General features: G+C 39.0%; 3 protein-coding genes across 4 annotated transcripts in view; 1 reads left to right on the top strand and 2 right to left on the bottom strand.

Annotated features, from left to right (window-relative positions):
- Nucleotides 1-2,488: 2,488 nt before the first annotated feature.
- LOC113054786 (leucine-rich repeat-containing protein 32-like) lies at nt 2,489-7,141 on the bottom strand. 2 transcript variants are annotated; one of them, XM_026220590.1, is made up of 3 exons: nt 6,989-7,141; nt 6,461-6,551; nt 2,489-5,561 (listed from the first exon to the last, which is right to left on the bottom strand). In XM_026220590.1, the coding sequence occupies exons 2-3, from the start codon at nt 6,545-6,547 to the stop codon at nt 3,648-3,650; spliced, it is 2,001 nt and encodes a 666-aa protein (XP_026076375.1). In that variant the 5' UTR covers nt 6,548-6,551; nt 6,989-7,141; the 3' UTR covers nt 2,489-3,647. The 2 variants fall into 2 exon arrangements, with proteins under 2 accessions (XP_026076375.1, XP_026076376.1); XM_026220591.1 differs by having other exon boundaries at nt 6,941-7,112.
- A 3,504-nt stretch (nt 7,142-10,645) lies between these two features.
- On the top strand, nt 10,646-19,103 carry klhl35 (kelch-like family member 35). The gene is made up of 7 exons (XM_026220599.1): nt 10,646-10,960; nt 12,175-13,023; nt 14,405-14,589; nt 16,589-16,707; nt 16,795-16,983; nt 17,756-17,944; nt 18,028-19,103. Exons 2-7 carry the CDS (start codon nt 12,176-12,178, stop codon nt 18,208-18,210), a joined length of 1,713 nt encoding a protein of 570 aa, XP_026076384.1. The 5' UTR covers nt 10,646-10,960; nt 12,175; the 3' UTR covers nt 18,211-19,103.
- Nucleotides 19,104-24,142: 5,039 nt separating this feature from the next.
- LOC113054798 (myelin protein zero-like protein 1) overlaps nt 24,143-27,017 on the bottom strand; it is an 11,683-nt gene continuing 8,808 nt past the window's right edge. Inside the window, exon 6 of the mRNA XM_026220606.1 lies at nt 24,143-26,714. Within this exon, the coding sequence (XP_026076391.1) occupies nt 26,619-26,714 (96 nt within the window). The 3' untranslated portion in view covers nt 24,143-26,618. The remainder of the gene's footprint in view (nt 26,715-27,017) is intronic.

Raw genomic sequence — 27,017 nt, 5'->3', positions numbered from 1 at the left:
ATTACAGTCATGTGTATTAACGTGTGCAAATAATCTATGTTGTTCCCTGTTTTTCTGAAACTTCAGATACTGCGGTGAGTCTGTACGAGTAATGTTTATATGGCTGCCAATGAACGAGATGCTACATTTTATTCAAAATCCATTGGAGACTGGTTGAATATTTTCAGGCTTTGATAAACTTTCCCCAGAAGCAGGCATGAACCTGACGCCCTACGATTCCTGTTCTTTCTGAAAACAAAGCACTCGTAATTACGACTTCAGAAGGAAGTTTCCAGAGTTTCTGGAAGTAGGAAGATTCCTGACAGAGGCGGATCTGATCGACCGGACCAGTGAGGAAATACACTCACACACACACACACACACACACACCCATCAGAGCCTTCAGCCTGATGATGATGATGATGATGATGATGATGAACACGACTATTGTTTCAGAGATTCCACAGAAACCGAGACACTCTTTAAACACGTGATTCCCATTCAGTTTCTAGTAATTACACATTCATGTGAAAACAAGAAAGTCCTACGCATCATAAAGACGGGATTTACAGTAATTATATAAATAACACTGCTTCTATTATAATGCATAATTGCCAGTCTTCAGCTCCTCATACACAAACAGAACCTGATCTAGAAAGAAAGAGCTCAGGAACTCATGATGGTTTACCGCCGTCACATCAGGAGGAATCATGTTCTCCTTGATCTGCACGGATTAACGGCTTCATTGTGCCATCGAACATACGGTAACATTCACAACAAAGAAAGAAGAGACATCACATGACCTCATTTACATAGCAGTTGACCAATCCGGTCACAGTGAGGTCCTGAGGAGGAAGTGTGATCTGTGAAGCGTCTGAGCGCTGATTGTTTGATGAATCTGTCACGATGAGGATTAACACTGTTACTCATTTCCCATGTGAAGAGGCGTTTACATCGAAGCAAAGAAAAAACACCTGTTTCACTATCAGGTGAAAAACAATCTAGAAAACCAAAATCACAATGACGTCAGAGAGAAACAGATTTTACAAAGCCCTGAAATATTTTTTTAATTGTGCTGATTTGCAATGAAAGTTTGGTGATGATGAATTCAAAAATATCAAAAACATGTTCAGTTTTGTCAAAGAGTCAAATTCAAATGTAAAACATTTCTGATTTAACGTCTAAAAGAAGTATTCTAATACAACTTAAAAAAATATGTTCAGATGCTCCGTTCAAAGTCAATGACTTATGGTATAACCATTTAAAATGTGTTCAGATGATATCCAAAGTAACTTAAGTTATCGTTTTAAATCAAGCACAAACGCTTACTTTTTAAAAACCACATTATTGCTTATTTTAATGTTGAATTTCAAGTTGTGATAACTCATCGCAGCAATCATGTTTGAAACTTGTATGTGGCTGTTGGGATGCAGTAAAGCAGAAAACATCTGGATCGTGTTTGAAATCAGAAAATTAATTTGAAATCACAAAAAATCTCCACGTGCAAAAATTAGCTGAGAATTGATCGAATCTTTCTCAGATTCAGACATCTATTTAAAGACATAAATACTCACAGAAAGCAAAATTTAAACAAAATGCATCATATTTTGTAGTATTGTTTTAACTACTTTTGGAATTGTTAAGAAAGGAGTATTGGGTTTCATTCAGCACATGATGCAGGGCTGTGTAATAAACTGATTATATAATTTGAAAGATGATATAAATGAGCCCTTTAAGAGCAGAAACAGTGGGAAACTGCAGCGTGTGTTTTTGAGAACTTGGTGTTCCATGTTTGTGCTGCGTGTTTCCTGTAGCACTACTTCCTGTTTGGACAGGCCTGATGGGCATTGTGCTGGAGTCGCTCTGCCAGCCCACACTGACAACGACATGCATTTCTCTAATTACTGATCATCCGCTCTGTTTAAAAACCACATAACCGACAGTGAACAGAGCATCTGTCCGTCTGTAAACTCCGGATCACTGCAGGACTGTTTCTGTGAAGCCCGAGCGCTGATGGCATCCGCTGGGATCAGAACGCAGCCAAACTGCATGAGAGTTTCCTAAAACAATGACTAAAGGCACTATTGTCTAACATTACCAAGTAACCTAGAAGTGGTGTCAGTGGAAAATTCACTGTAGAGACGGACCATTTCCTTTTTAGGTTATCAAGAGAACTGCTTTAGTACTGGTGACAGTTTATCTGCTTTTGACATGTTTCTAACTTAAGTTAAGCAACTACGATATTATTGTTGATAACATTTATTTTACTTAAAATAACTACAATATTTATTATGCTAGGGTTAACAGACATTCTAGTGACTTTAGTAAGTACATCTCAATGTATTCTACTAACCCTAACCTATAGTCTACTAATAAACTAAAGAGAGTTATGTATTGTCTAAAATGGAAATTTAGCATTTTTTCTTATTTATAATTTTCTTTGACATAATGAGCATTATGAATGTTGATGTTAAATTAAACACTGATTTGGAAGAACAGTGAACAGATGACACGTAACAGAAATCTTTTATTTAGGAAAATACTTCATAAATAGATTTACACAGTAGTTCATTATACAAACATTGTGTTAATAGTTCCTTCATATAGTGCTGGTGCGTAGTGGATGCTCATACATGACGTGTGTGTGTGTGTGTGTGTGTGTGTGTGAGGCTTCTGTGGGTTTTGTCATGTGTAACTGGAAAGCAGAAGGAGGCGTGGCCATGAATCAGATGGACAGGAGGAAGCTGCTGTCATGAGCACGTCAACATCTGTGAAACAAACCTCTATTAATATCTGCGGTGATGATGTGCGCTTCCCTCAACAGGGAATATCTGTCTATCTTTATCCGCGCCTGATATAGACTCCAGGGTCAAACTTATTTCAGCTCCAGGCTGGAAACATTTCTAAAAAGACCCGACTGACCAAACAAACATCGCAGGCGGTGTGTGTTCATGTGTGTGTTGGGAGCGGAGCTGAACCGGATCACCAGTCAAACACAGTTCAGTGTCACTGAGAGAGACTGAATGAATAAATCATCACCGCGAATGCAGTGTAGAGTTCACCGAAAGGAAACTGAGCTCAACAACAGGAAAGCGACGCTGAGAGACGCTCTGCTGCAGGTCTTCCAACACTTCCTACGGCCCACGAAATTCCTTTGGCTAATTCATAACATACATGGCACATCGATATTGAAAACACACTCCTGCAATCACGAGTCTCGCTCTAGAACTAGTCCAGTGAATCTGACCTGAATCGCAGGAAGATTTCACTCTCTTGGTCACAAATCACAATCAATAAAGTGCGTGCATCAGAAAGTGTAGTGTAGTAGCATAAGATATCCTGTATTAGCACACACAAAAACATGTTCTGTTTGGCTAATTCAGATAATTTGTGCAGTCTGAGGGGCTGTTCACTCATGATGTGTTCCTGCATTTAGCTGGTGTTGAATGCAAGAGCACGTCCCGCGTGACCCTCACTCCTGTTCACCAGTTTATTCTGTGAATATTGCATGCATTTCTGTTTAAATAGAACATTAATGTGTGATTGGGATCAGGATTTCACATTGAACTTCCATATCACCCACGCATCACATACTGAAACCTAGCTGTCATGCATGCTTCGCCACAGTCAGGTGAGAACGCTTCGGTTTCTTTTCCTTCTTTGCAGACTCAAGCTTTAATGCCTCTTTTGAATCCATGTGTTTTCGAGTGACAGAGTTTCAAGGCGACCACCGACGCCAGCATCAGTCCGAGGGCGAGCACCACGATCACGCTGATCCACAACACCTTCCTGTCCACAGCCTCGCAGTGCTCCGGCTCCACGGCGCTCACGCTGATCTCCACGCTCTCCGAGTCTCTGGTGTACCAGCAGGTCACGACGGCGATGTCCGGCACGTTCAGTCTGTCCTGCTGGAGCATCGTGAGGAGGTACGGGTTTCCACAGCAGCTCAACGGGTTCGAGCCTACGTATAAAGTTCTGAGCGATTTCTGCAGAGCGAAGACCGTGTCGGATGTGAGCGTCACCAAACTGTTATTCTGCAGGTTCAAGGACTCCACCGAAGAGTCTCCGCTCCACAGAGAGACCCCCGTGAGCCGGTTCACCGACAGATCCAAAGACTTGAGTTTCTGAAAGAAGGTGAAGTCGACGGCTAGGTTTCGGAGCTGGTTTCCTCTCAGAGAAAGATGGGTGAGGGTCGTCTCCAAACCTGAGAGAGACGACGTGCCGACATCCACACCGGGATTCAGGGACAGATCCAGAATAAGCAGCGGGCTTCCGTGAAACGCTCCGGGTGGAACCGATTCGAGACTGTTCTCCGAGAGGTACAGGTAGCTCAGGCTCGGGATAGAGGACAGTCGGATGCAGTCGTGCGTGGGACCCTTGAGAGAAGGACAGATGCTGAACAGGTTTTGCTGAAGGTGAAGACTCTGTATGTTGGGGAGCCTTGAGAAGATCCCGGGGGCTAGTGTGCTCAGAGCGTTTCCCTGAAGGTGCAAGACTTCCAACGCAGCCAGCGTGTTTTCCCCGAAGGACAAGTTCTGCAGGTTGTTGTAGCTGATGTCCAAGGTTTTCAGCAAGTTCAGATGACCTTCTGAATCCACCCTGAAGCTCTCTAGACAGTTATTGCTGATGTTCAGGCTCTCTAGAGAAGCCACGCTGCTGAAGAACGAGGACGGAATCGATTTGAACTGGTTGTAGCTCAAGTCCAAGTAAAGCAAGTTGGGGAAATCCTGGTGCCTCTGATTAACACAAAGGCAAAGGGGTTTATCGTGATGGGTGGACAGATACCCGCTGGCCTTCAGGTTCTCCAGCTCTTCTAGCGGACCGGAGCAGTTCACGCTTCTCAAGAGGTTTCTGGACAGGTCCAGGTACATGAGTTTGTTCCTCTCGGGAAGCACGGGGAAGTACAGGATTTTATTTTCCCTCAGGTCCAGATACTGAAGCTCGAACTCTAGATCCGAATCAACGGTCTGAAAGCTGTTCAGGCTGTTTTTGCTCAAGTTGAGAGTTTTGAGCTGAACGAGGTTGAAGTCTGTGATGCACGAGATGGAGTTCACCGACAGATCGAGCTCTGAGAGTCCCGTCAGCGACTCGAAAGCACCTTCCTCGATTTCTATGATGACGTTATTGTGCAGGTCGATGTTTCTTAGAGCCTGAGATCCGTTGAATGTGTGCCTGCTGATTTTAGTAATGCTGTTCCCGTCTAAAGAGAGGTTGCTGAGGACCGGGGCGTCGCTCAGGAAGTAGTCGCTCATATCCGTGAACAGACCGTTTCCGGACAGATCCAGATGCCGGACTGATCTGAGCGGCCCGAGGTGTGTTTTCAGAGCCGCGTACAGGTCCAGGGAGTTTCCCGATAGATCCAGCACCTCCAGACGACTGGTGTCTCGGAACAGCCCCGGCTGGATGAACTGGATCTTGTTGGCGTGGAGGTTCAGATGCTGGACGGTGGAGAGATCAGGAAGATCCCGGTCCGTGAGGTTCTGCAGGAGGTTTCGAGACAGATCGAGGAGGTGGATAGAGGACGGCAGTCGCACCGGGATCCGTCTGAGGTTCAGACCGCTGCAGTCGACATCCTCCTGGACCTTAAACCAACAACAAAGAGTGCTATTAGCCAACATTATTTACCAAAAGTGATGTCCAAACCATTCTGACGTACAGTGTTCATTACTCATGACATCATACAGCTTCCTGGAATATTTCAACACAATGGACCCCACGTTTTTCAGCATGACGTATGTCTGGCTCTCAGTTTCCATTATCTGTGCAGCATCTACACGCCTCTCTGGAAAACTGTGGCTCGGGAACGCTGGTTCAGGATTTTCCCTCATCTCTGGAGACCGACCCTTCGTTTCCGCCAGGGTTCAGAGGTCGGCGGGAGGATGGAGATGTAATATTTCATCCTACACACACTTCCTCTGCACTCATTAGCCGTGTGTCACTGATGTCCAAACACACGGTCAGAGGAGTTTCCTGTCTCGCTGAACTCACTAACCTGCTGTAATCATCTTATCAGACTCCATGGTTTAGTCTGAGACTCGTACTCGTTCCTCACTGGATGTTTCTGCCTAATATGGTTCTCTAGTTCTCTGTTTGGTCTATGCCAATGTGTGAGAATCTATTTAATCAATACTTAAGCATGTTATAGCCCCTGACGGTTGAGCGAGTCAATAGTTGTGTTACAGTAAGTCTTTAAAGCTATAAAACAAATGCGGAGCAACACGGATGATTTAATGAGAAACTATATTTCAAAGCATTTGAGAAGACACTTTTGAGACTACACTTGTGGTTTTTCTTTCCTACAGGTTGACATTTAATTCAAGCAACGGATCTAACTAATCTGATTGGCACCAAATGTTCAGTTTCTAGGCAAAGGATTGCGCGTGCTCTTCAGTCGTTATTGAACATGTACGTTTAGAGAGAACACCAAAAGGCTGTTTGAGTCAGAAGATGAACACCGAACTGATCAGACTGAGAGACTCACCACTTGACAGAGCGCAGCTTCGGCTCGGTGTCTGTACGGAGAGACCTGGTGCACCACGAGCATCAGGATCCAGAGACGCGTCCCCATGATGCTGCAGACACACAGAAGAGCGAGCGAGTGAATGAGGAGGGATGACACGCACATCACATCACAGCTTCTGTGTTTAACTCGTTTGATGTCTGCTGAAGTGGAGCACTGAGTCGTTCTCGATGTCAGTAGATGTGTCACTCCTGTCTCTAATGCACTGGTCTAGTTTCTGTGCTGATATTTGACATGAACAGAAACGCCCACACGTGGTGAGCACAGCAGAAATATTAAAGGTTAATCTCCATTACCACATTCTGTGTTAAATATATATATATATATATCAGAGGGTGGTGTTTCAGGAGAAATTAACCCTCTGATCTCTAGCAATTACTCATCTTGAGCCAATCAAAGGAAACCCATCAGAAAAGCAAACATCCGAGACAGAAGACTGACTTGAGAGTGCGGTCGCAGTGAAGCGCAGGTGTGTTTGAGGTGTGTCACCTCAGTAGTGTGCTGCTCCGGTGCTGTCGTCCGCTGCTGACCGTCTCATGCTGGTCTCTCCGTCTCTCTCCGCTCCGCTACACATCCTGCTGTGAGAATATCCTGCAAATACTCTCTTGTTTTTTCCTTCTGCGCTCAAGCCTTGTATGGGATGGACCTCCCTCTCCCTCGCCCTCCTCCCTCCTGCTCTCTCTCTCTCCCTCTGTGTGTGTGTGTGTGTGTGTACTGCTCTCTAATTCTCTCTCTCTCTCTCTCTCTCTCTCTCTCTCTCTCGCTCAATTCAATTCAATTCAAATGCAGTTTATTGGCATGACTTGCTAAAGAATTGGCCATTACATGAGCAATAAACAAAAAGGATCATAAAATACAAAAGCAAAACAAAAATGAATCAATTATTAAATTAAATAAATAAATAAATACAAAACGTTTTTATAAACAACAAGAAAATTAAGGTTACAAACCTCTCTCTCTCTCTCTGTTCCTAAGACATGTTCAGCGCAGTTCCTTATTAATCTTTACTTTGTGTTTCTGCTGTAAAATCGTAGTTAATGATGCACCTTATTCAAACTCTCTCTCTCTTTTTTAACTTTAATGTTAGTGTTGCCTAAACTTAACTCAGTTTAACAGGAGAGCGCTGCGTCAGTGTTTGCGTCTCGTGAGCGTCTGATCGCGTCGCGTCTCCAGGGATTCCCGCGCGTCATTCAGGATTCCCGCCTGGAAAAAAAAAAATATTTTCACTGGAGTGCATTGTTTTAGCATGTGTGTTTTTTGGTTGGTTTGTTTATTTTTCTCGTTCTTGTGGTTCCTCACGCGCAGTTTGTGTTCTGTGGGATCAAAGCAGAAAGCACCGCGTTACACACAGAGCGCGCGCGTTTATGAAGCATTCACAAACAGACAAACAGGACACCTGCAGGTAACTCATGATTAGTTATCATTCTGATGTCGTGTTTCTAATGACAGACACATTGCTAGTGTTCACTAGTGTTCACGAGGATGCGCGTCTCCTCAGCGCGCGCGTGCCTCCATCTAGCGGCTGTTTGATGACATCACTGATGACTCAGAACACTCTCAGGTGATTGACGGATGCTCAGTTCTGTTTCTGGAGTTGTGCCGAACACTTAAAGGAACAGTGTAAATGAATTGAGCTGTCTAGACCAAATTTTCTATGAGACTCTATCACTTTACAAAGATAACAAAAGGCTGAGTGAACTGATGAACCCTTTAATAATGGTATATGTCCATATGTGTTACCTAAGATGTGTGCTAGTGCCGGGTTGTGAACAGAGCCACTGTGTGTCTACACAATCAGCTGAGCAGAACGGTTCCCGAGAGATGTTCTCATTAACTGTTGTTGTCATTGTTTTTCTCTTTCTTTTCAAGAAACCAAGTTCCTGCTTCTCCCAGGACCTTCAAGAGCCCAGTTGACCTGCAGGAGGAAGAAACCGATTGTCTAAGGTTATGTTGTGTATTATTAACTATTTTATGTTTCTGTGCAACACTTAATGAATGTAATTAATTAACTTCTACACATCTGATATATGCTTTAAAGTTTGGCCATTTGTTCAATAAATGTTGAAATGTATACATCTGTCTGAAGACTCTTGATTTTATGTCTAATTGTTTGTCTAACTGTTGTTTTAAATGGCATCAGCACATCTCAAAAGAGTTGGGACAAGGTCATGTTCACCACTGTGTGGCATCTCCTCTTCTTTTTATAACAGTCTGCAAACGTCTGGGGACTGAGGAGACGAGTGTCTCAAGTTTAGGAAGAGGAACGTTGACCCATTCTTGTCTAATATAGGCTTCTAGTTGCTCGACTGTCTTAGGTCTTCTTTGTCACATCTTCCTCTTTATGATGCACCAAATATTTTCTGTGGGTGAAAGATCTGGACTGCAGGCTGGTCATTTCAGACCCGGATCCTTCTTCTACACAGCCATGATGTTGTAATTGATGCAGTATGTGGTCTGGCATTGTCATGTTGGAAAATGCAAGGTCTTCCCTGAAAGAGACGAGGTCTGGATGGGAGCATATGTTGTTCTAGAACTTGGATATATCTTTCAGCATTGATGGAGCTCATCTTTCCAGATGTGTAAGCTGCCCATGCCACACACACTCATGCAACCCCACACCATCAGAGATGCAGCTTCTGAACTGAGCGCTGATAACAACTTGGGTTGTCCTTGTCCTCTTTAATCCTGAAGACACATCCCAGTTTTACAAAAAGAACTTCACATTTTGATTCGTCTGACCACAGAACAGTTTTCCACTTTGCCACAGTTCATTTTAAATGAGCCCTGTCCCAGAGAAAACACCTGCGCTTCTGGATCATGTTTAGATCTGGCTTCTTTCTTGATCTGTAGAGTTTAAGCCGGCGACGGTGAATGCCACGGTGGATTGTGTTCTAGCCTTGACCCTTACACACAGAGATTGTTCCAGATTCTCTGAATCTGTGGATGATATTATGCACTGTAGATGATGATAACTTCATACTCTTGCAATTTTTCTCTGAGAAACTCTTTCTGATATTGCTCCAGTATTTTTCGCCGCAGCATTGGGGGAATTGGTGATCCTCTGCCCATCTTGACTTCTGAGAGACACTGAGAGGATCTTTTTATTCCCAATCATGTTCCCAAATGACCTAATAAGTTGCAGATTGGTCCTCCAGCTGTTCCTTATATGTACATTTAACTTTTCCGGCCTCTTATTGCTACCTGTCCCAACTTTTTTGTAGCTCTCATGAAATCCAAAATGAGCTGATATTTGGCATGACATTTCAAAATATCTCACTTTCAACATTTGATATGTTATCTAAATTCTATTGTGAGTAAAATATATGTTTATCAGATTTGTAAATTATTCCTTTTTTTTTTTTTTTTTTTTTTTTTACTCACAATTTACACAGTGTCCCAACTTTTTGGGAGTCAGGTTTGTATATTCACCTTAAATGTATGACCAAATAAGTAAATAAATAAAACATTATGTGCTTCAAAATAAGGCCAAAAAAATATGCATTTGCTATAATATGCTTAAAAAAATACAATTAAAAAAATTATTAAAAATTAAACATTATTGAATAATTTTTAAATCTGTTTATCATCCACATTTGCTTTCAGGCAAGGCAGGTCTATTTATATCACACATTTCATACACAAAGTGCTTTAGATGAGAGGAAGTAAAATAATGACAAAATAATAAAAAGGAATTTAGACTAAGCATTCTTTCTAACTCGGCTTTTATTTGACACTTCACATAAGCGTGTCATGATACGTGTTTTGCATATTTAACAGATTATTTCCAGCCTCAGAGTGAGATCTCCGCTTCCTTCATGAACTGATAGTGAAACTAAAGATATAATCGAGCAGCACAATGATCTGTATGCTGAGACACCGGTTTGATTTCACCTTTGAACTAACTCAAGGGCTAATATTTCATGCCTCCAAAACTATTCAAAACAAAACAAGATTTAAAAGTGGTATTTTAATCTTATTTCCAAAATTGGAAATGATTATTAGCCTATATATTAATTTTTACAGTAAAATCAGTGGCTTGCTGCTTTTCTGAAATCAAAAACTCCCAAATGCTCATTAAACAGTTAGACAGAATGTGTGTTTATTATAATTATACAATAACGCGCAGACTCATCTGGTTTGTTTTATCAAGCCAATATTATAAACGTTCTACAGTAACCTCTGAAAACATGACAGCAGTTTCCAGAATTGATAGTAAAACACAGCAGACTGTTATTTATGTCATGATAGTTGTGTAATTGTTTGCAGTGAAGCACTACTAGTGAACAGATAAGGGAAGTGGGTTTAATGGGAACAGGAAATGAGTTTCCACGGCAGCCAGTGACATCACTGCTTGTGTATGTTCATAAGCCCCTCCCCCTCAGAACACCGCAGGTATAAACGTGTCTCAGGTGACTCTGTGTTCAATCCTCATCGCTGTCTCTCTGAGTGATCTTCACACAGGTGAGCGCTGATAAATACATGTTTCACATTTGAGATAATATTTGATTGCTTTTATATAAATGCTGTTGAAAGACAGGAAACATGAAAAAACAGAAAGTTTGGGATAGATGAAGCATAATGTGACTGCAGGATTCGGAAGATGTTTACGAGAAAGAGTTTGTTGGGTTTTCATTAATATGAGCTCATTAAAAAATTCACACGGTTAGTAGAATAAAACTAAAACCATAAAAACATTTTTTGTTTCTTGAAATCTGTCATTTTAGTATCACTGAGAAGTTATTATAATATATATGTTATACACATTATATATATGTTTTTGTCATTTTTATTAGTTTTTGTTTCTTTTAAATCTTAATAATAAAACAATAATAATTATATTTTTATTGTAGTTTTAGTTATTTTAGCACTTAAAGTTAAACTAGATGCCTTGGCAATAACTGAAATAAAACAAGATTTTTATATTTTATTTTATTTCATCCCAGTTAAAGTTTGTTTTATGACAAAAACTGTAAAGTAGCAAAACTGCTTTACGTGGTTTCAGATTTAGATTTAGTTCATGACAATAACCCTGCTTGAAATAAAATAAACATTAACTGAAACTAATTTTTAAAACCTAAACATATTTTACTTCAGCTAGTTATCGAAGCAAATGTTCACATTTTAATTTAGTTTATCTTGATGTACAAAAATAACTTAAACTAATACTGAAGTTTATTATTAAAACTAATACTGAAAAGGAATAAAAACTACTTAAAATTAGAAAAGAATAAATAAGTGAAACTTATTACATATTAAATGTAATCATATATATATTAGGGTTGTATCACGGTTTTACAGTCACTGTTTCAGTATGTGTTTTCTTAGGGAATAAAGAACTATACTGTCAAATAAAAATAAAGAAAATAATTTAACTGCAAGCAACAGCACAAATAAACACAACGGAGCAAAGATAAATAAAACAAACAGTGCTTCTCAGTTTTTTAGGTATGTTTGATATTAGTTTTTAGGTACAGAAATTGAATAAATGAATAAAATGTAAAATAAAATTGCTTGCATTTGACTATAAACTGCTGATTGATTCTAATTAAAGCAATGCGTGATTTCCTCGTCTTTTGTGGCTTGACGACATTAAAATCTTTAAGAGAAAGCACGGATCTAGACTCATCTTAAACCCAGATGTTCAGGTCGTTAAATGACGCTGTCGCTCCTCACAGAATGGGCTTCGGCACCAACGGCGAGCTGATGGACGGCAGGTCAAAGGTCAGCTTCTGCTCGGGCTCGTGTCACGCCGAGCACATCCTGCAGGTGCTGAACTCGTACCGGCGCAGCGGCACCTTCACAGACGTGGTCCTGCAGGTGGACGGCTGTGAGTTCCCGTGTCACCGCGCCACGCTCTGCGCCAGCAGCCTCTTCTTCCGCACCATGTTCAGCAGCAGCAGCTACCTGGAGAACCAGCAGCCCGTGGTCCAGCTGCACGGCATCTCCAGCACAGCCATGGACAACCTGCTGGACTTCATGTACGAGGGCCGGCTGAAGCTGGACGAGGAGAACGTGGAGAGCGTCTTCCAGGCGGCGGATCGGCTGGACGTCCCCGTACTGTCCAAAGCCTGCGTGCAGTTCCTGCAGGAGCGCGTCAGTCACTCCAACTGTCTGGGGCTGATGGACTTCGCCAGTCTGTACGTGCTGGAGCCGCTGCAGGAGCAGTGCCAGACGCTGCTGTACCAGGACTTCCAGGAGGTTCTGCAGCACGACGAGTTCCTGGGTCTGCCCAAAGCCCGTGTGCTGGAGCTGCTGGCCTGCGAGCGTCTGCAGGTGAGCGAGGAGGTCCTGGTGACCGCTGCGCTCCGCTGGGTCCATCAGCGGCCGGACGAGAGGAAGCAGGACCTGCGGGAGCTGCTGGAGCGTCTGCGTCTGCCTCTGCTGGACCCGGCGTTCTTCAGCGCTGTGCTGGAGGCGGATGAGACGGTGCAGGAGTGTGTGGAGCTGCGGCCGCTGCTGCAGGAGGCGCGCATGTACCGTGTGTTTGGACGGGAGGTGCAGTCGGAGCGCACCAAACCCCGCCGGTGAGTCCGGACTGCACATGCATTACTACATCTTCACAGTCATGACCCTGCAGCACAGAAGCACTCTTCAGTCTCGGGGTATATTTGTAGCAAGAGACAACCATACATCATATCAGTCAAAAATTAAAGGGTTAGTTCACCCAAAAATCGGAGCACAGTTTAAGATATTTTAGATTTAGTCCGAGAGCTCTCAGTCCCTCCATTGAAGCTGTGTGTACGGTCTACTGTCCATGTCCAGAAAGGTCAGAAAAACATCATCAGAGTAGACCATGTGACATCAGAGGGTCCGTTAGAATATTCTGAAGCATCCAAAATACATTTTGGTCCAAAAATAGCAAAAACGACGACTTTATTCAGCATTGTCTTCTCTTCCGTGTCTGTTGTTTTGATTTGTGGGTGAACTAACCCTTTAAGTGAAGATCATGTTCATGAAGATATTTAGTAAATCTCCTACTGTAAATATATCAAAACTTAATGTTTGATTAGTAATATGCATTGCTAAGAACTTCATTTGAACAACTTTAAAGATGATTTTCTCAATATTTAGATGTTTTTGCTCCAGATTCCAGATTTTCTAATAGTTGTATCTCAGATAAATATTGTCCTCCTCACAAACCACACATCACTGGAGAGATCATTTATTCAGCTCCAGATGACGTGTAAACCTTAATTTAACAAATGTACACTTAACACACACACTCACATATGTGTTTTAACACTTTCTGTTGTTTGCAAAAATGATAGTTTGTCTAGTTTTATATCTGTGGTAGATTCAGCTCGGTTTTGTATTTATAAAGAGAGTTGTGCAACAGATATCCAGGTGAACAAACAGAAACATTAGACTTTTTTCAGCAATGAGCAGAGGTTTTATGAAGGACCAAGTCAAGAAAACATGACAATCTGATCAGTCTACAAGATGCATTTACTCCAGAAGACGAGGAAAGACAAGTCTTTGCCGGTGGAGTCCCAAAAATCAACTTAACTCAAAGGCAACACAAGATGAATTTTCTGATGAAGAATGACGCTGGCCGATATTTGTTTTTTGTGTTAACCACAAACTTGATTGTGTTCAGTTTCTCAGAAACCAGGCTTCTCATCTTCAGTTCACATCTGCAGTAAATGATTCTTGATTTAAAGATGTTTAGATATTAGTACTTGATACAAGACAGATACTGAGGAAGAGATTCATTTTTAGCCGTTCATGCAACATTTAGTGCCAGGACTTTATGAATCCAGCACTTTCTGTTTTGATTTAAGATCTTGATTTGCAGAACGAAGAATTAAGACTTTTTACAAGATCTGCAGAAACCCTGTTAGATGCATCAGGGTTCATCTTCATGTCTTAATATGTGTGTGTGTGTGTGTGTGTGTGTGTGTGCAGGTGCTCTGGCTGGGCTGAGCTGATCTTCGTGATCGGTGGCTGTGATAAGAACGGTTTCTCCAGACTGTCCTTCACAGAGAAGCTGAACGTGTGGTCAGGAGAGTGGACGGCTGCCCCTTCTCTGCCCGGTTACTCCAAATCTGAGTTTGCAACCTGTGAGCTTCAGAACGACATCTATGTGTCAGGTATCACAGACGTCTGTCTTCCCTTCTCTTACACACATCAGAGAGAGCAGAGTAAGAGTGATTAGCGCTCGCTAGCTGCTCTCAGCGCTGTGTGTGTGCAGCTGTCTCAGGATCAGTCTCACATCTGTCTTCTGTGTTACTCTATCAGCTCCAGCATCAGCCTGGCATCTGTGACACGTGATTCCAGAGAATCAAGCCACACAAACACGCCATGATTACAGCCTTGTGTAGTTATGTGCTTCTGTCGGCTCTGAGACATGCATTCCTTCTGGTTTATACTCACCTACAAACCCCTACGGTTTCTTCCTCCTGTGAAACATGAAAGAGTGTTTGTCCGTGCGACGAAAGTTAAAGTGCAGTGTTGTTTGGTTCAAAGAATCTCTAAATCATAGAGGCTTGGAGAATGAATGATGACAGAACGATGTAAACATACAGCTACGAGTGTCAACCTGCATGATATTCATGTAAATATGTGTGGAACTGAAAACCGTTGAGTAATCTGACCGTTTAACGTAGATGGGTGTTTGTGCGTGGATGAACAACTATTCCAGTCAAATGTAAGATTCAAAGGTTGCATCTAAAATCAGAGCAGATTGTGTGTGTGATTATTGAACACTGTCTATATACAGTCTGTTGTGCGTCACATTTACACACGTGCAGGTGATAATCACGTTTTTAATGTGTTTAATGTGAGTTTAACATGCATTTTGGAAATGCAATGTGCTCTAGATTCAGTTTATTTATGACATTTGCATTAATGGTCTGATATCTGATATTGATTTCTGAATATTTAGTGTCTTTTAAACCCAAACTAACAGCTTGTTTTTATATCAAATTAAATATACAAAATTGAAATTGCAATATATGACAAAATAATCACAATATAAATCGGCCATCTTATCCAACCCTGCAAAAACATTATAATCAAAAAAAACAATTCTAATAACCACTAAAAGGTTTTTGATTCATATATTTTTTAAACATTAAAGGGGTCATATGACATTTGTAAAAAGAACATTATTTAGTGTATTTGGTGTAATGAAATGTGTTTATGTGCACTGTAAACCCTGATAAGTTCACAGAACTCAAAAAATATTTTGTAACAGATTACACAAAAACATTTAAGTGATGTTTTTAAATGTTTTAAGTTTACATAAACTTAAAAAATTTAATTCCAGTTGCCTTAAATTATCTCAGAGTTATCTTAAACAATTATATTTCTGAACTTATAATTAGGGAGTCATTCACTCATAATTTTATCTATTTTTCAACTCCTATAATGTGGGAAATACACTCAAAATTAGGCTTTTGCTGTCCATCCTCAGTCTAACCACAGGCTCTACTCTTCACCACTAATATAACACAACATTTATGTATTAACTTATGTCCCTCTATGTTAATCTTGTGTAAAAACACACAAAATAACACTTCATTTCTAAATTTATTTTCCTTGTTTTCTGATGCAAAGCATGCTGGGAACTAGAAAACACAATCATTTTAAGTTCACCTCATTACAACAAATTTTTGAGTTAACAGAACTTATTTAAATTAAGTCCAATGAACTTTCGTTATTATTTGAGTGCAATTAACTAATTTCATTTGATTAATTTCACTGTTCGGTTTTACAGTGTGGTTAAAGGTTAAAAAAACACATAATTTTCCACATACTGTACATTATTGTTTCTCCTCTATGCCCCGCCTTCTGAAAGCTCATTGGTCTGAAAAGAGAGGTGTGCTCTGATTGGCCAGCTGTCCAGTGTGTTGTGATTGGCTGAATGCCTCAAGCGTGTTACGGAAATGTTACGCCCCTCACTGCTCAAAACTGTGTTTGAATCATCAGTGACAAATTCTTTAAATATTAAAAAGTACTTACAGTCTGTGAGTCAGAAACGTAAAAGGGTCTGCTAAATGAATTGATGTAAATGTCCAATTATTGAAATGTGAACTTGAAATTGAAATGTGAATGTGTGTGTGTGTGTGTGTGTGTGTGTGTGTGCAGGCGGGCAGCTGAACAGCGCAGACGTGTGGCGCTTCATGCCGCAGATCAGTCACTGGGTTCGGGTTCGAGGGCTCAGCCGCGGTCGCTGGAGGCACAAGATGACCTCTCTGTGTGGGAAGGTGAGTGGACCTGAGACGGCCTTCAGTCCGACGGGTTCCACTGCGTGCGCTGACAGTGTGTGTGTGTGTGTGTGTGTGTGTGTGCAGCTGTACGTGGTCGGTGGTTATAACGGCCGCGAGCGTCTGTCCAGCGTGGAGCGTTACAGTCCTCACGAGAACAGCTGGACCAGTGTCTCGGACCTGCTACTTCCGGTCAGTTCGGCCGCTGTGAGCAGCTGCTGTGGGAAACTCTACATCATCGGAGGAGCAGTGAGTGACCACAACAACACTGACCGGGTGAGAGCGAGCACAAACATGTACCGAACTGTAGAACAGATTAGATTAACAGTGAAACTGAACACAAACAGGAACTTCCACGGAACAGCACAACATTTATTTAATGACTCTTAATTTGCTTGTCTCTTGGGAAGTGATGTGAATTCAAAACAGGAAAATCTGAATTTGTTTTCTCCCCCAAAACATTTTCTCTCTCTCATGAAATACTGTTTTTTTCTCACATAAAAACATATTCACGTTCTTTAAAAACTTTTTCTTTCTCTCAAAAAAAAACAAAAAACAAGAAAACTTTCTTTTTCTTTTCAAAAAACATTTTGTAATTGTGATTACAAAACAAGTAGCTACAAAACAGATATAATTAAACTTAAATCAAAAACTTTTCCCTCTCTCATGAAATATTTTTTTTCTCCCTTCAAAAAAAAAAAAAATTCTTCAAAAACTTTTTTTCCTTAAAAAACAAAACAAAACACAAACTGTGTACAAAAAAAACAATTCTCTCTTTAGAAACATTTTCAAAAACTTTTCCTCTCCCACAGAAAACTTTTTCCTCTGTAAAAAAATAAATAAATATTTAAAAAAATCTTTTTTGGTCTATAAAAACCCCTTTTCTCTCTCCTGATTTCTTTCCTTGGGAGGCAACACGAGAGAAAAAAGAATATGAAACAATTGTCACAATAACCATATCTATGACTTGAACTACTTAAATATGAAGTTGATTAAATGTTTTAACCCCTGAGTGTACTGAGTGTGTGATGTCCATCACGTGTGGCAGGTGCAGTGTTACGACCCGGTGAGTGACCGCTGGTCATACGTGTCGTCCTGTCCCTTCTCTCAGCGCTCCATCACGGCTGTGACGCTCAACAGCTGCATCTATGTGACCGGAGGTCTGCTGGAGCACATCTACAGCTACACGCCGCACACAGACTCCTGGAGCCGAGCCGCAGAGCTGCCCGTCAAACTGGTGCGGCACAGCCTCGGCTTCACTGTGTGACACTGCCGCTGTCACAGGCCACGCTCTGACCCCTGTGTGTGTGTGTGTTTCAGGAGGGCTGCGGGCTGACCGTGTGCGACGGGAAGGTGTATGTGGTCGGCGGTCGTGATGAACACTCGGTGGCCCTGGATCAGATCTGGGCGTTCGACCCGGTGACCGGTAAAGTGACGGAGGAGAAGCCGCTGACCCGCTGTCTGAGTTATCACGGCTGTGTGACCGTCCTGCAGCGGCTCTGACCCAAACACACCACACACACATCATCAGATACAAACTTGAGCTTCTTAGAAAACCAAATCTGACTTCTGTCAGCATTCTGAACATATTTCCTGCAATTCCGAGTTTGTATCTCATAATTCTGACTTTATAATTCACAGTGTTGACTTTTCTCTCTGCAGCTGACTTTTATTTTTTGCAATTCTACGTTTATATCTCATATTTACAATAATTCCAAGTTTGTATCTTGTTATTCTGAGTTTATATCTCACAATTTATCTTACTTTTTTCTCTGCAGTTTACTTTTTCTTGACATTTTAAGTTTGTATTTCATAATTCTGAGTTTATATCTCATAATTCAAATGTGAATATTTATCTCATTTGTGAGATGAAAAGTTGAAATTACGTTTATTATTCCATGAAGGACACATGCTTGCATTAAAACCAGTTTGCAACATCAAATATCATAAATGAAAACACCGAAAGACACCAGCAGCCTCGCACGTTAAGTTAAAAATACCCGAATCTGTTTTTACATTAAAACTAAGGAGGATAAGTGAGGTTTCTAGCTGAACTAGATAAAGCAGTTCTTCATTTTTTGATGATAAGATGATCAGTTTCTTACGTTCCCCGTGACTGACGAACCGGAAAATCTCTGTAGCAGAAATGTGAACGTGTCACTAATGCACAACAGTCACACAATTGCTTGTTAAATGAAGTCTGGTGATATTTTGCCTGTGTGTATTGTGTTTTGTGTTTGTAGAAACATTAGCGTTCTGTAATACACAAAGATTTATTTTCTAGACTTGAACTGCTGGAAATCCCAATGTGAATCTGAACCCTGAAATGACTGTGAACATGTTTTTAACCACTTTGTATATATGATTTAAATAAAGATAGCATTATTTTATGAGTTTTTCTCACTGCTTTATAACAACAATACACTGCACAAATAAAAGATGTTGCATGAACCGAGACAGAATTTATAATCACTATTCTTAGAGATGCATAATGCGGGAAAAACTATTTTCCATGACCTTAATAAAAAATTGAATTCTCTTGATCAAAATTAGTTGAGTGACTAAATATTTAATCTATATTAGTTCTGATATTACCATAACATTACACTGTCATTATGTGAACAATGGTTTTGTTCCTGTAATTCAATGTTTGTGACTTCATGACAGCTAATGCTATAATTTAATGAGTTTATTATACAGCTATTTTTTAATTAAATGAGTTTATTCATTATCAAAATTTAACAAGTATTTTTCTTTTTTTTTCTCAAAATTGAACGAGTTTTTCCTCTAAACACGACTTTATTCTTGAAATTTTATTATTTAATTTTCAACATTTTTTCAAAAAAAAAAAAAAAATTATGAAATGTAACAAATTTAATCTCACATTATAATGATTTTAATCTCTAGACGTTGTTTTATTTTATTTTATTTATTGCTTGGCCCTAATTCTCTTCCGTTTTGAACTGAACGTGAATGTGTTGTTAAATTAAAATTTTAGCTAAAAAAAAAAATAGAATAATCAAAATAAAACATCTAAATAAAATATTTCAATGTTTCTTTTTTATAAACATTTATATATATATTTTATTATAAATTATAAATTATAGTTATATAAGCTCAAACTGTTTGACATTTTTTTTAATAGGTCACAAAGTCTGCTATGATGAGCTTGTGTCCAGTCAGATCTGTGAACAGATGGTTTCCAGAGAAAGACTAAGACAATACATTAAACACATGTTTCACATTTTTCCGCCGAGTTTCCTTTGAAAGTAAGCAGTACTTTAGGTTCAGGTCAAGTAGAATGCAGTATGGCATGTTTCAGTAGCTCAGATTACAGATGAATCAGTAGATCTTCTTCTGAGGAAGGACACTGGAGACGGAGCAGCTGTAATGTGGACCAAGAGCTGTGCGTCCCTGGGTTTGTTTGTGGTCTCATTAAATCACTTCCACTTCAGACTAACTCTAGATAACATTCTTCACTGACACGAATCCTTTCATCCACTGAGAGCAAATATTTGTCATATTTGAGTTATGTGTTTCTTTAAAAGCTTTTAATAAAGAGATTCAATGTATAGCACAGCTGATATTGATAGAAAGATGAAGAGCAGACGGTCATTCAAAATGGAAACAAAAACAAACCTGCTTTCATTCTCAATTTGGATTTCAGTCAAATTCAGCTGAAGAGTTTACTCCCTAATGAGTCTGGAGTAATTGTGCCGATTATTTCCCAGTAACCCATTACTATGGAAGTTTTTTTCTACCACAGAATAAAAAGATTAAAAGACAATTCCAACTTTTTTCATCAGATATGAACTTGCAATTACAAGTTATAAAGTTAAAATTGCAGAACATAAATTGTGACTTTTTTGCAATTTCTCGCAACAATAGCTTTATATATTGCTATTCTGACTTTTCTCGCAATCACAAGTGTATATCTCACAATTATATCTTTTTTATATCTCGCAATTCTGACTTTTTATCTCGCAATCACAAGTATATATCTCGCAATTATAGATTTTTTTTATATCTCGCAATTCTGACTTTTTATCTCGCAATCACAAGTATATATCTCGCAATTCTGACTTTTTATCTCGCAATCACAAGTATATGTCTCGCAACTATAGCTTTTTTATATCTTGCAATTTTTACTTTTTTCTCGCAATCGCAAGTATATATCTCACAATTCAGATTTTTTATCTGGCAATCGCAAGTATATATCTCGCAATTATAACTTTTTTATATCTCGCAATTCTGACTTTTTATCTCACAATTGCAAGTATATATCTCGCAATTATATATTTTTTATATCTCGCAATTCAGACTTTTTATCTCGCAATCACAAGTATATATCTCACAATTATAGCTTTTTTATATCTCGCAATTCTGACTTTTTATCTCGCAATCACAAGTATATATCTCACAATTCTGACTTTTTATCTCGCAATCACAAGTATATATATCTCGCAATTATAGCTTTTTTAAATCTCACAATTTTTACTTTTTTCTCGCAATCGCAAGTATATATCTCGCAATTCAGATTTTTTATCTGGCAATCGCAAGTATATATCTCGCAATTATAGCTTTTTTATATCTTGCAATTCTGACTTTTTATCTCGCTTTCGCAAGTATATATCTCGCAATTATAGATTTTTTATATCTCGCAATTCTGACTTTTTATCTGGCAATCGCAAGTATATATCTCGCAATTATAAATTTTTTATATCTCGCAATTCTGAAATTTTTTCTCGCAATCGCAAGTATATATCTTGCAATTCTGACTTTTTTTCTCACAATCACAAGTTTATACCTTTTTTCTTGTGGGTTAATGTCAATTCAGAATTTGTAACTCCAAATTATGAGTTTATATCACAATTCAGAGAAAAAAGCAGAGGTGTCAAGTAACGAAGTACAAATACTTCGTTACTGTACTTAAGTAGAAATTTGGGGTATCTATACTTTACTTGAGTGATTATTTTTCAGCCGACTTTTTACTTCCACTCCTTACATTTTCAGGCAAGTATCTGTACTTTCTACTCCTTACATTTTAAAAATAGCTTCGTTACTGCTATTTAATTTTCGGCTTGTTTTCATTCCGGCTTGTCATCATTAAAAAAATAAAATAAAATAAAAACCCTATCCAGATAAATCGCGCCATCCGGATGTAGTGAATTTGATTGTGGTTGGATGAGAAGTATAAACATATACCATTCCGACACCCTATTGGTCTGTACGCGATCCATCGCACCTGCACGTGACACAAATCACATCACAGTCCAGCCAGGACATAGACAGTTTTTGGGTTCGTTTATCAAAAAATATATTTCTTAAAAGTAGGGTTGGGTATGGAACCGGTATCCGATCGCCTCAGAGTCAGTCCGCTTAAATTTCACATGAAACCAGCGTCAGACCGGTCTCCTCCCGTCTTTCAGCGCGCTCTTCAATCCACAGAGCAAAGACCGCGAACGGAGCAGCGCATGCGCACTTAAACAAACAGAGGACACAAGGTATGTGTTTATCGATAGATTGTTAGAATATATGTGCAGTTCTTTGTCATAAATACAGTTTACAAAAGGTCACGAGGTAGCAGTCGGTTTCTCATCTGTAAAGTTTTCGCTCATCACACCACAGCCGTTTCCTCCAGCGAAAATCTAGCCTTTAACACATATGAACGAACACATACTTTAATTACACTTACTTAAATATACTTAATTTAATCATACGTACTTTATACATACACTACTGTGCAAAAGTCTTAGACACGTTAGTATTTTCACTTAAAAGAATGGTGTTAGGCCAGTTATTTATATATTTTGCTGTAGTGTGTCAGTATAAAATATCAGTTTACATTTCCAAACATTCATTTTGCCGTTGTCAGACTGCTTGTGCATTCAGAATCGCACTAGATTATTATTAAAATTAATGGCAAACTGATATTTCCTACTGACACACTACAGCAAAAGATATAAATAACTGGCTTAAAACCCTTTTTGGGGAGAAAATACTAATTTTTCCATAAGACTTTTGCACAGTACTGTATTTTAAAAACAACATTGTTGCTACTTTATAAAGAATGAGCATACAGTAATTCACAGAACTGATTTAAGACAGTGACAGACAGCACTCATCTTAACTAAATATCAGAGTGAGTGACAGAGATACAGTAGAAACATTATGTGTGCTTTTGTATTAAATAATGACCCAGATTGTGAAATACATTTATTAGCCTTAGATTAAGGGAAGCACAACTTGCACAACAAGCTATGGATTTATTTTAAATATTTGTAATGTTCTTTAAAGTTATCCATAGTTTTTTTGTGGTTCTTTTTTTTAAAGTATCGGTTCAGGCACTGTTTAGGAGCCGGTACCGTTTTAAAAGTATTGAAAAGGCACTGGACCCTACTTAAAAGTTATTATTTCTCACTGGCTCATTTACCAAATGAGTGTTTTTTCTTCGTCCTCCACAAATTAAGCTACTGTAGGTAGTTCGGTAGCGAGACGTTTTAATAAATTAGCGTTTTCGATTGACGATGTGATTGACAATGTTGTGATAAGTAGGCTATACCAACTTTGTAACTCGTTCCCCCCCGAACACTGGACGTATGTACCAAATACAAGAAGCTATCAATCAAGAAAGTATCAGGATTATGATTTCTTTTTCAGTTTTAGTTTTTGATTAATCACAAGTTATTGATGACAAGCCTCTGAAGTTTGACTTTTTGCACTATAACAATACTTATTGGCAACTAGTAATCATATCTCTAGTCCTTTAATGTATTTGGATTGTACTAAAGTGCGTTCATTTTAAATGGACATATATGCGGCTGAGGAAGACCTGAAGGTCGAAACGTTGCTTGATTAAATTCCTCTGGAGCAGTAGTTTTCAGTGTTCAGACTTCACTTCTTTATTTGTCTATATCATTTAGTTGTCTTGCACCTGTGTCCTAATTGGATGTTTGGGATGTGCACACCATTTTTGTATTTTCATATATGCGGCTGAAACAGGAAGCCTAGTGCTTCCCAAATTTTTCAACATGAACATTATAGTCATTATGGCCTATGGCCTTTAGAAAAATGTTTTTTGAGGAGGTGGGGTAGTGTACAATAGGCCCCTGTGGTGCGGCCTAAGCTTTTGTTCTTAATGCCATTTTTTTCCCCTTACATTACTTTTACTTTTATACTTTAAGTAGTTTTTTAAACCAGTACTTTTACACTTTTACTTGAGTAAAAAGCTTGAGTTGATACTTCAACTTCTACAAAAGTCTTTTTAAACTCTAGTATCTATACTTCTACTTGAGTAATGAATGCCAGTACTTTTGACACCACTGGAAAAAAGTAAGAATTGCGATATAAAGAGTCACAATTTAAACCTTTAATGTGTTTTTCTTCAGTGGTGGAAACAAGCTTCCATACACCACATAGTCAAGACAAATAAACACACATAACAGGTGCTTTAATTCAGTTTGATATATTTTTTGTATAATGTATAAAATTAGACAGATATGACTGTGTTCATATACAAAAAGCAAATAAAACAAGAAGAAAACACAGGAAGTGTGTAACAGGCATTGGTCGATGAAGGCACTCTCATCCATAGTGTTCCAGTTAACATGATCATGTGATGCAAGAGTGCTCCAGTCTGAATCAGAAATAGCGCAGGATATGCAACCGCAGTAACAGAATCACATCAGTACTGACAGGCATCATGGAATGTACGGTATAAAGAAAATTATCAAAAAAACTAAACACAACAAAAATAACATGACTCCAGCATCAGAAAAGCAAAGGAATGATCCATCAATCACAGCTCATTTTGGTCTCAATAGTGTTCAAAAGTGTCAGAAATGAAAACAAAATTTAAGTTATAACACATGAAATGTACATTTTTAAAAACAAATCTTTTTTTAAACTTAAGACATAAAAGTGGAGTGTTTCAACTCGAATGGCAGACATGCATTAAATGCAGAACATGGAGTCGAGTCGAGCTGACTGAACTCTCACTGAAGAACATCTATGCTAACAGGATTAGTGCGCTCTTGTTAACAAGCTAACTAGTCTAACCATTGAGACGTGCAAACCGTCCTCCTGTTCGTCAGCTTTTGGAGTGTTTCGGATCATGGACGCGTGACGATTACCCATGATCCTCAGCTGTCTTCTTGCACTGTAAACTGCTTTGACACAAGCAGTACTGTATAACACTGGACTGGACAGTGGTTAGAAGGTCAGTTACATGCAGACGCATCCGGACCGATCTCACGTCTCACCACACACACTACACCTGATGGACATCACATCCAAAAATTACACGTCTCCTCTGGACAATTAATGAAAAAAATAAAAATAACATCACAATGCAAATTCTCATAAAGCAAAAATAATTTGTAATGTAAATCTAAAGTATGTACACAATGGTATTTCAATGTTTAAAAATTATAACTATTACAGTAATGAAATCGAGGGTTTTTAATGATCTTTACGGGATGTGTGTGAATGATTCTGCAGTGTGTATGAACAACATTATCCCTGTATTTCCCAGAATTTATTTGTGAAAGAGGCTCGGTTTATATTTTATCTACACAAAACCAATTTTGATATGGTGTAGAAATGTGCATAAAAAAAAAGCTTGACCTTTTAAAAATAAAAATAATTCTCATGATCAATATCCAAAATATATTACTTAAATGGCAAAATATTTATGCTTTTTTACGTTAATTTCTTTTTTTTTTTTACAGTAATATAATTTAACGCAGTAATGAGAATCATAATTGTCAAAAAGTGTCATAAAAAAAACCATTTAGAAAGACTTAATTTGGCAAACTATCGTTTTTAATTGATTGATTTCGTGGTGAAATGTGACCCTGATGAAAAAAAAGGAACTTGATCATTAACTGAAGAAAACAACAACTGAAAACATTTTCCCATAATCTCTCATGCTCATTATGCAAAACCAAAATATATTACTTAAGTGGCAAAATATTGATGCATCACGATTAGGGATGTCAATGATTAATCGATGATCAATTAACTGTTGATAAGAGATGCAGTCGATTACAGCTTTCGATGGTCAGGTAACTGATTTAATGTTGTGCTAATGATAAATGCATCATAGTTCATTCATGATGAACACATTTTTAGTGTGCACTAATAAAAGTAAACTTTTGCAGATGATATCTTACTCCAAAGTGTTTTTATGTCTCAGCTGTTCAATTCAATCTGCCGTGATGCCAAGGACGTTCTTGCTCATGTGAAGAGGATGATCTTTTCCAGATATATGAAAGCATTTAAAGTACAAGCAGAGCAGTTTACATGATAAATAATAGTTTAACATTCAAATACACTGTGAATATGGAAACATTTGGATTTGTGCCGAATGAGACGTGAGCAATGACCTCCAAATAAATCCCGGCTCGGATCATTGTATTTTAAACGCCATGATGTGAGTCAAAACATTGCAATTGTGTTTTAAAACACAAGAAGCACCAGGAAACCATTTAAAGAGGCACGTTCAGTAAAATGATCTGAATGTTAAACGACGATTGATAATGGAAATAATCTAAAACTGACATCCCTAATCTTGATAGTATTTTTCTTGATTTAAATGCCAAAAAACAAAGACAAAACAGTATTTTTGAATGTAAAACAGTAAAAGAGTACTGTACTCCAGTAGTGAGAATCTAAAGAGACTCTGGGGATGATAGAAAGCACTAGTCTGTGTAACGTCTGTGTAGTTTGAGTGGGGAGACGTGTGAGATCCGTCCTCTACAGCGGCGTTATGGTAATCTAGAAACACACATTGACATAGAAACAGAAGAAAGAGTCTGTGGTCACGTGCCGTCATCAGTCCAGTCCTAACCCACCCGTGTGACCGATCACGCTCTGAACGAGCAGAAGAAGAGATGCACACGCCAGGAGCTCTAGTTCTTACGGATGTCTGCGTACACCACCGGCTCCATCTTGTGGAAGGAGTTCTTACTGCCGGAGTGATCGAGCTGGGCGTAGATCACCGGCCCCTGGACACACACACACACACACACACACACTCGTCAGCGGAGCGTGAACGTTTGAGTTTACACAATGACAGCAGATGGTGATCGCTCAAGCTCCACACACAACAGAAAACATGAATGTGCTGCTTTCACAGGAAATGTGTTGCGTGTCAACACTCACTCGGACTGAAAGAAGAAACACCAGATTAAAGACAGAAAACCTGTTCAACAACAACAAACACTATTATCACACTAAATATTATTTGTTTTTATACAAATTACCAAATAAATCTATTACTATTGGGTTGTAAAGAATATTTAATAATA

The sequence above is a fragment of the Carassius auratus genome, chromosome 35 (genome assembly GCF_003368295.1).
Source record: "Carassius auratus strain Wakin chromosome 35, ASM336829v1, whole genome shotgun sequence".
Lineage (NCBI taxonomy): Eukaryota > Metazoa > Chordata > Actinopteri > Cypriniformes > Cyprinidae > Carassius > Carassius auratus.
The sequence above is the reverse complement of the archived record's forward strand: the minus strand, read 5'-3'. Positions and strand labels throughout refer to the sequence as shown.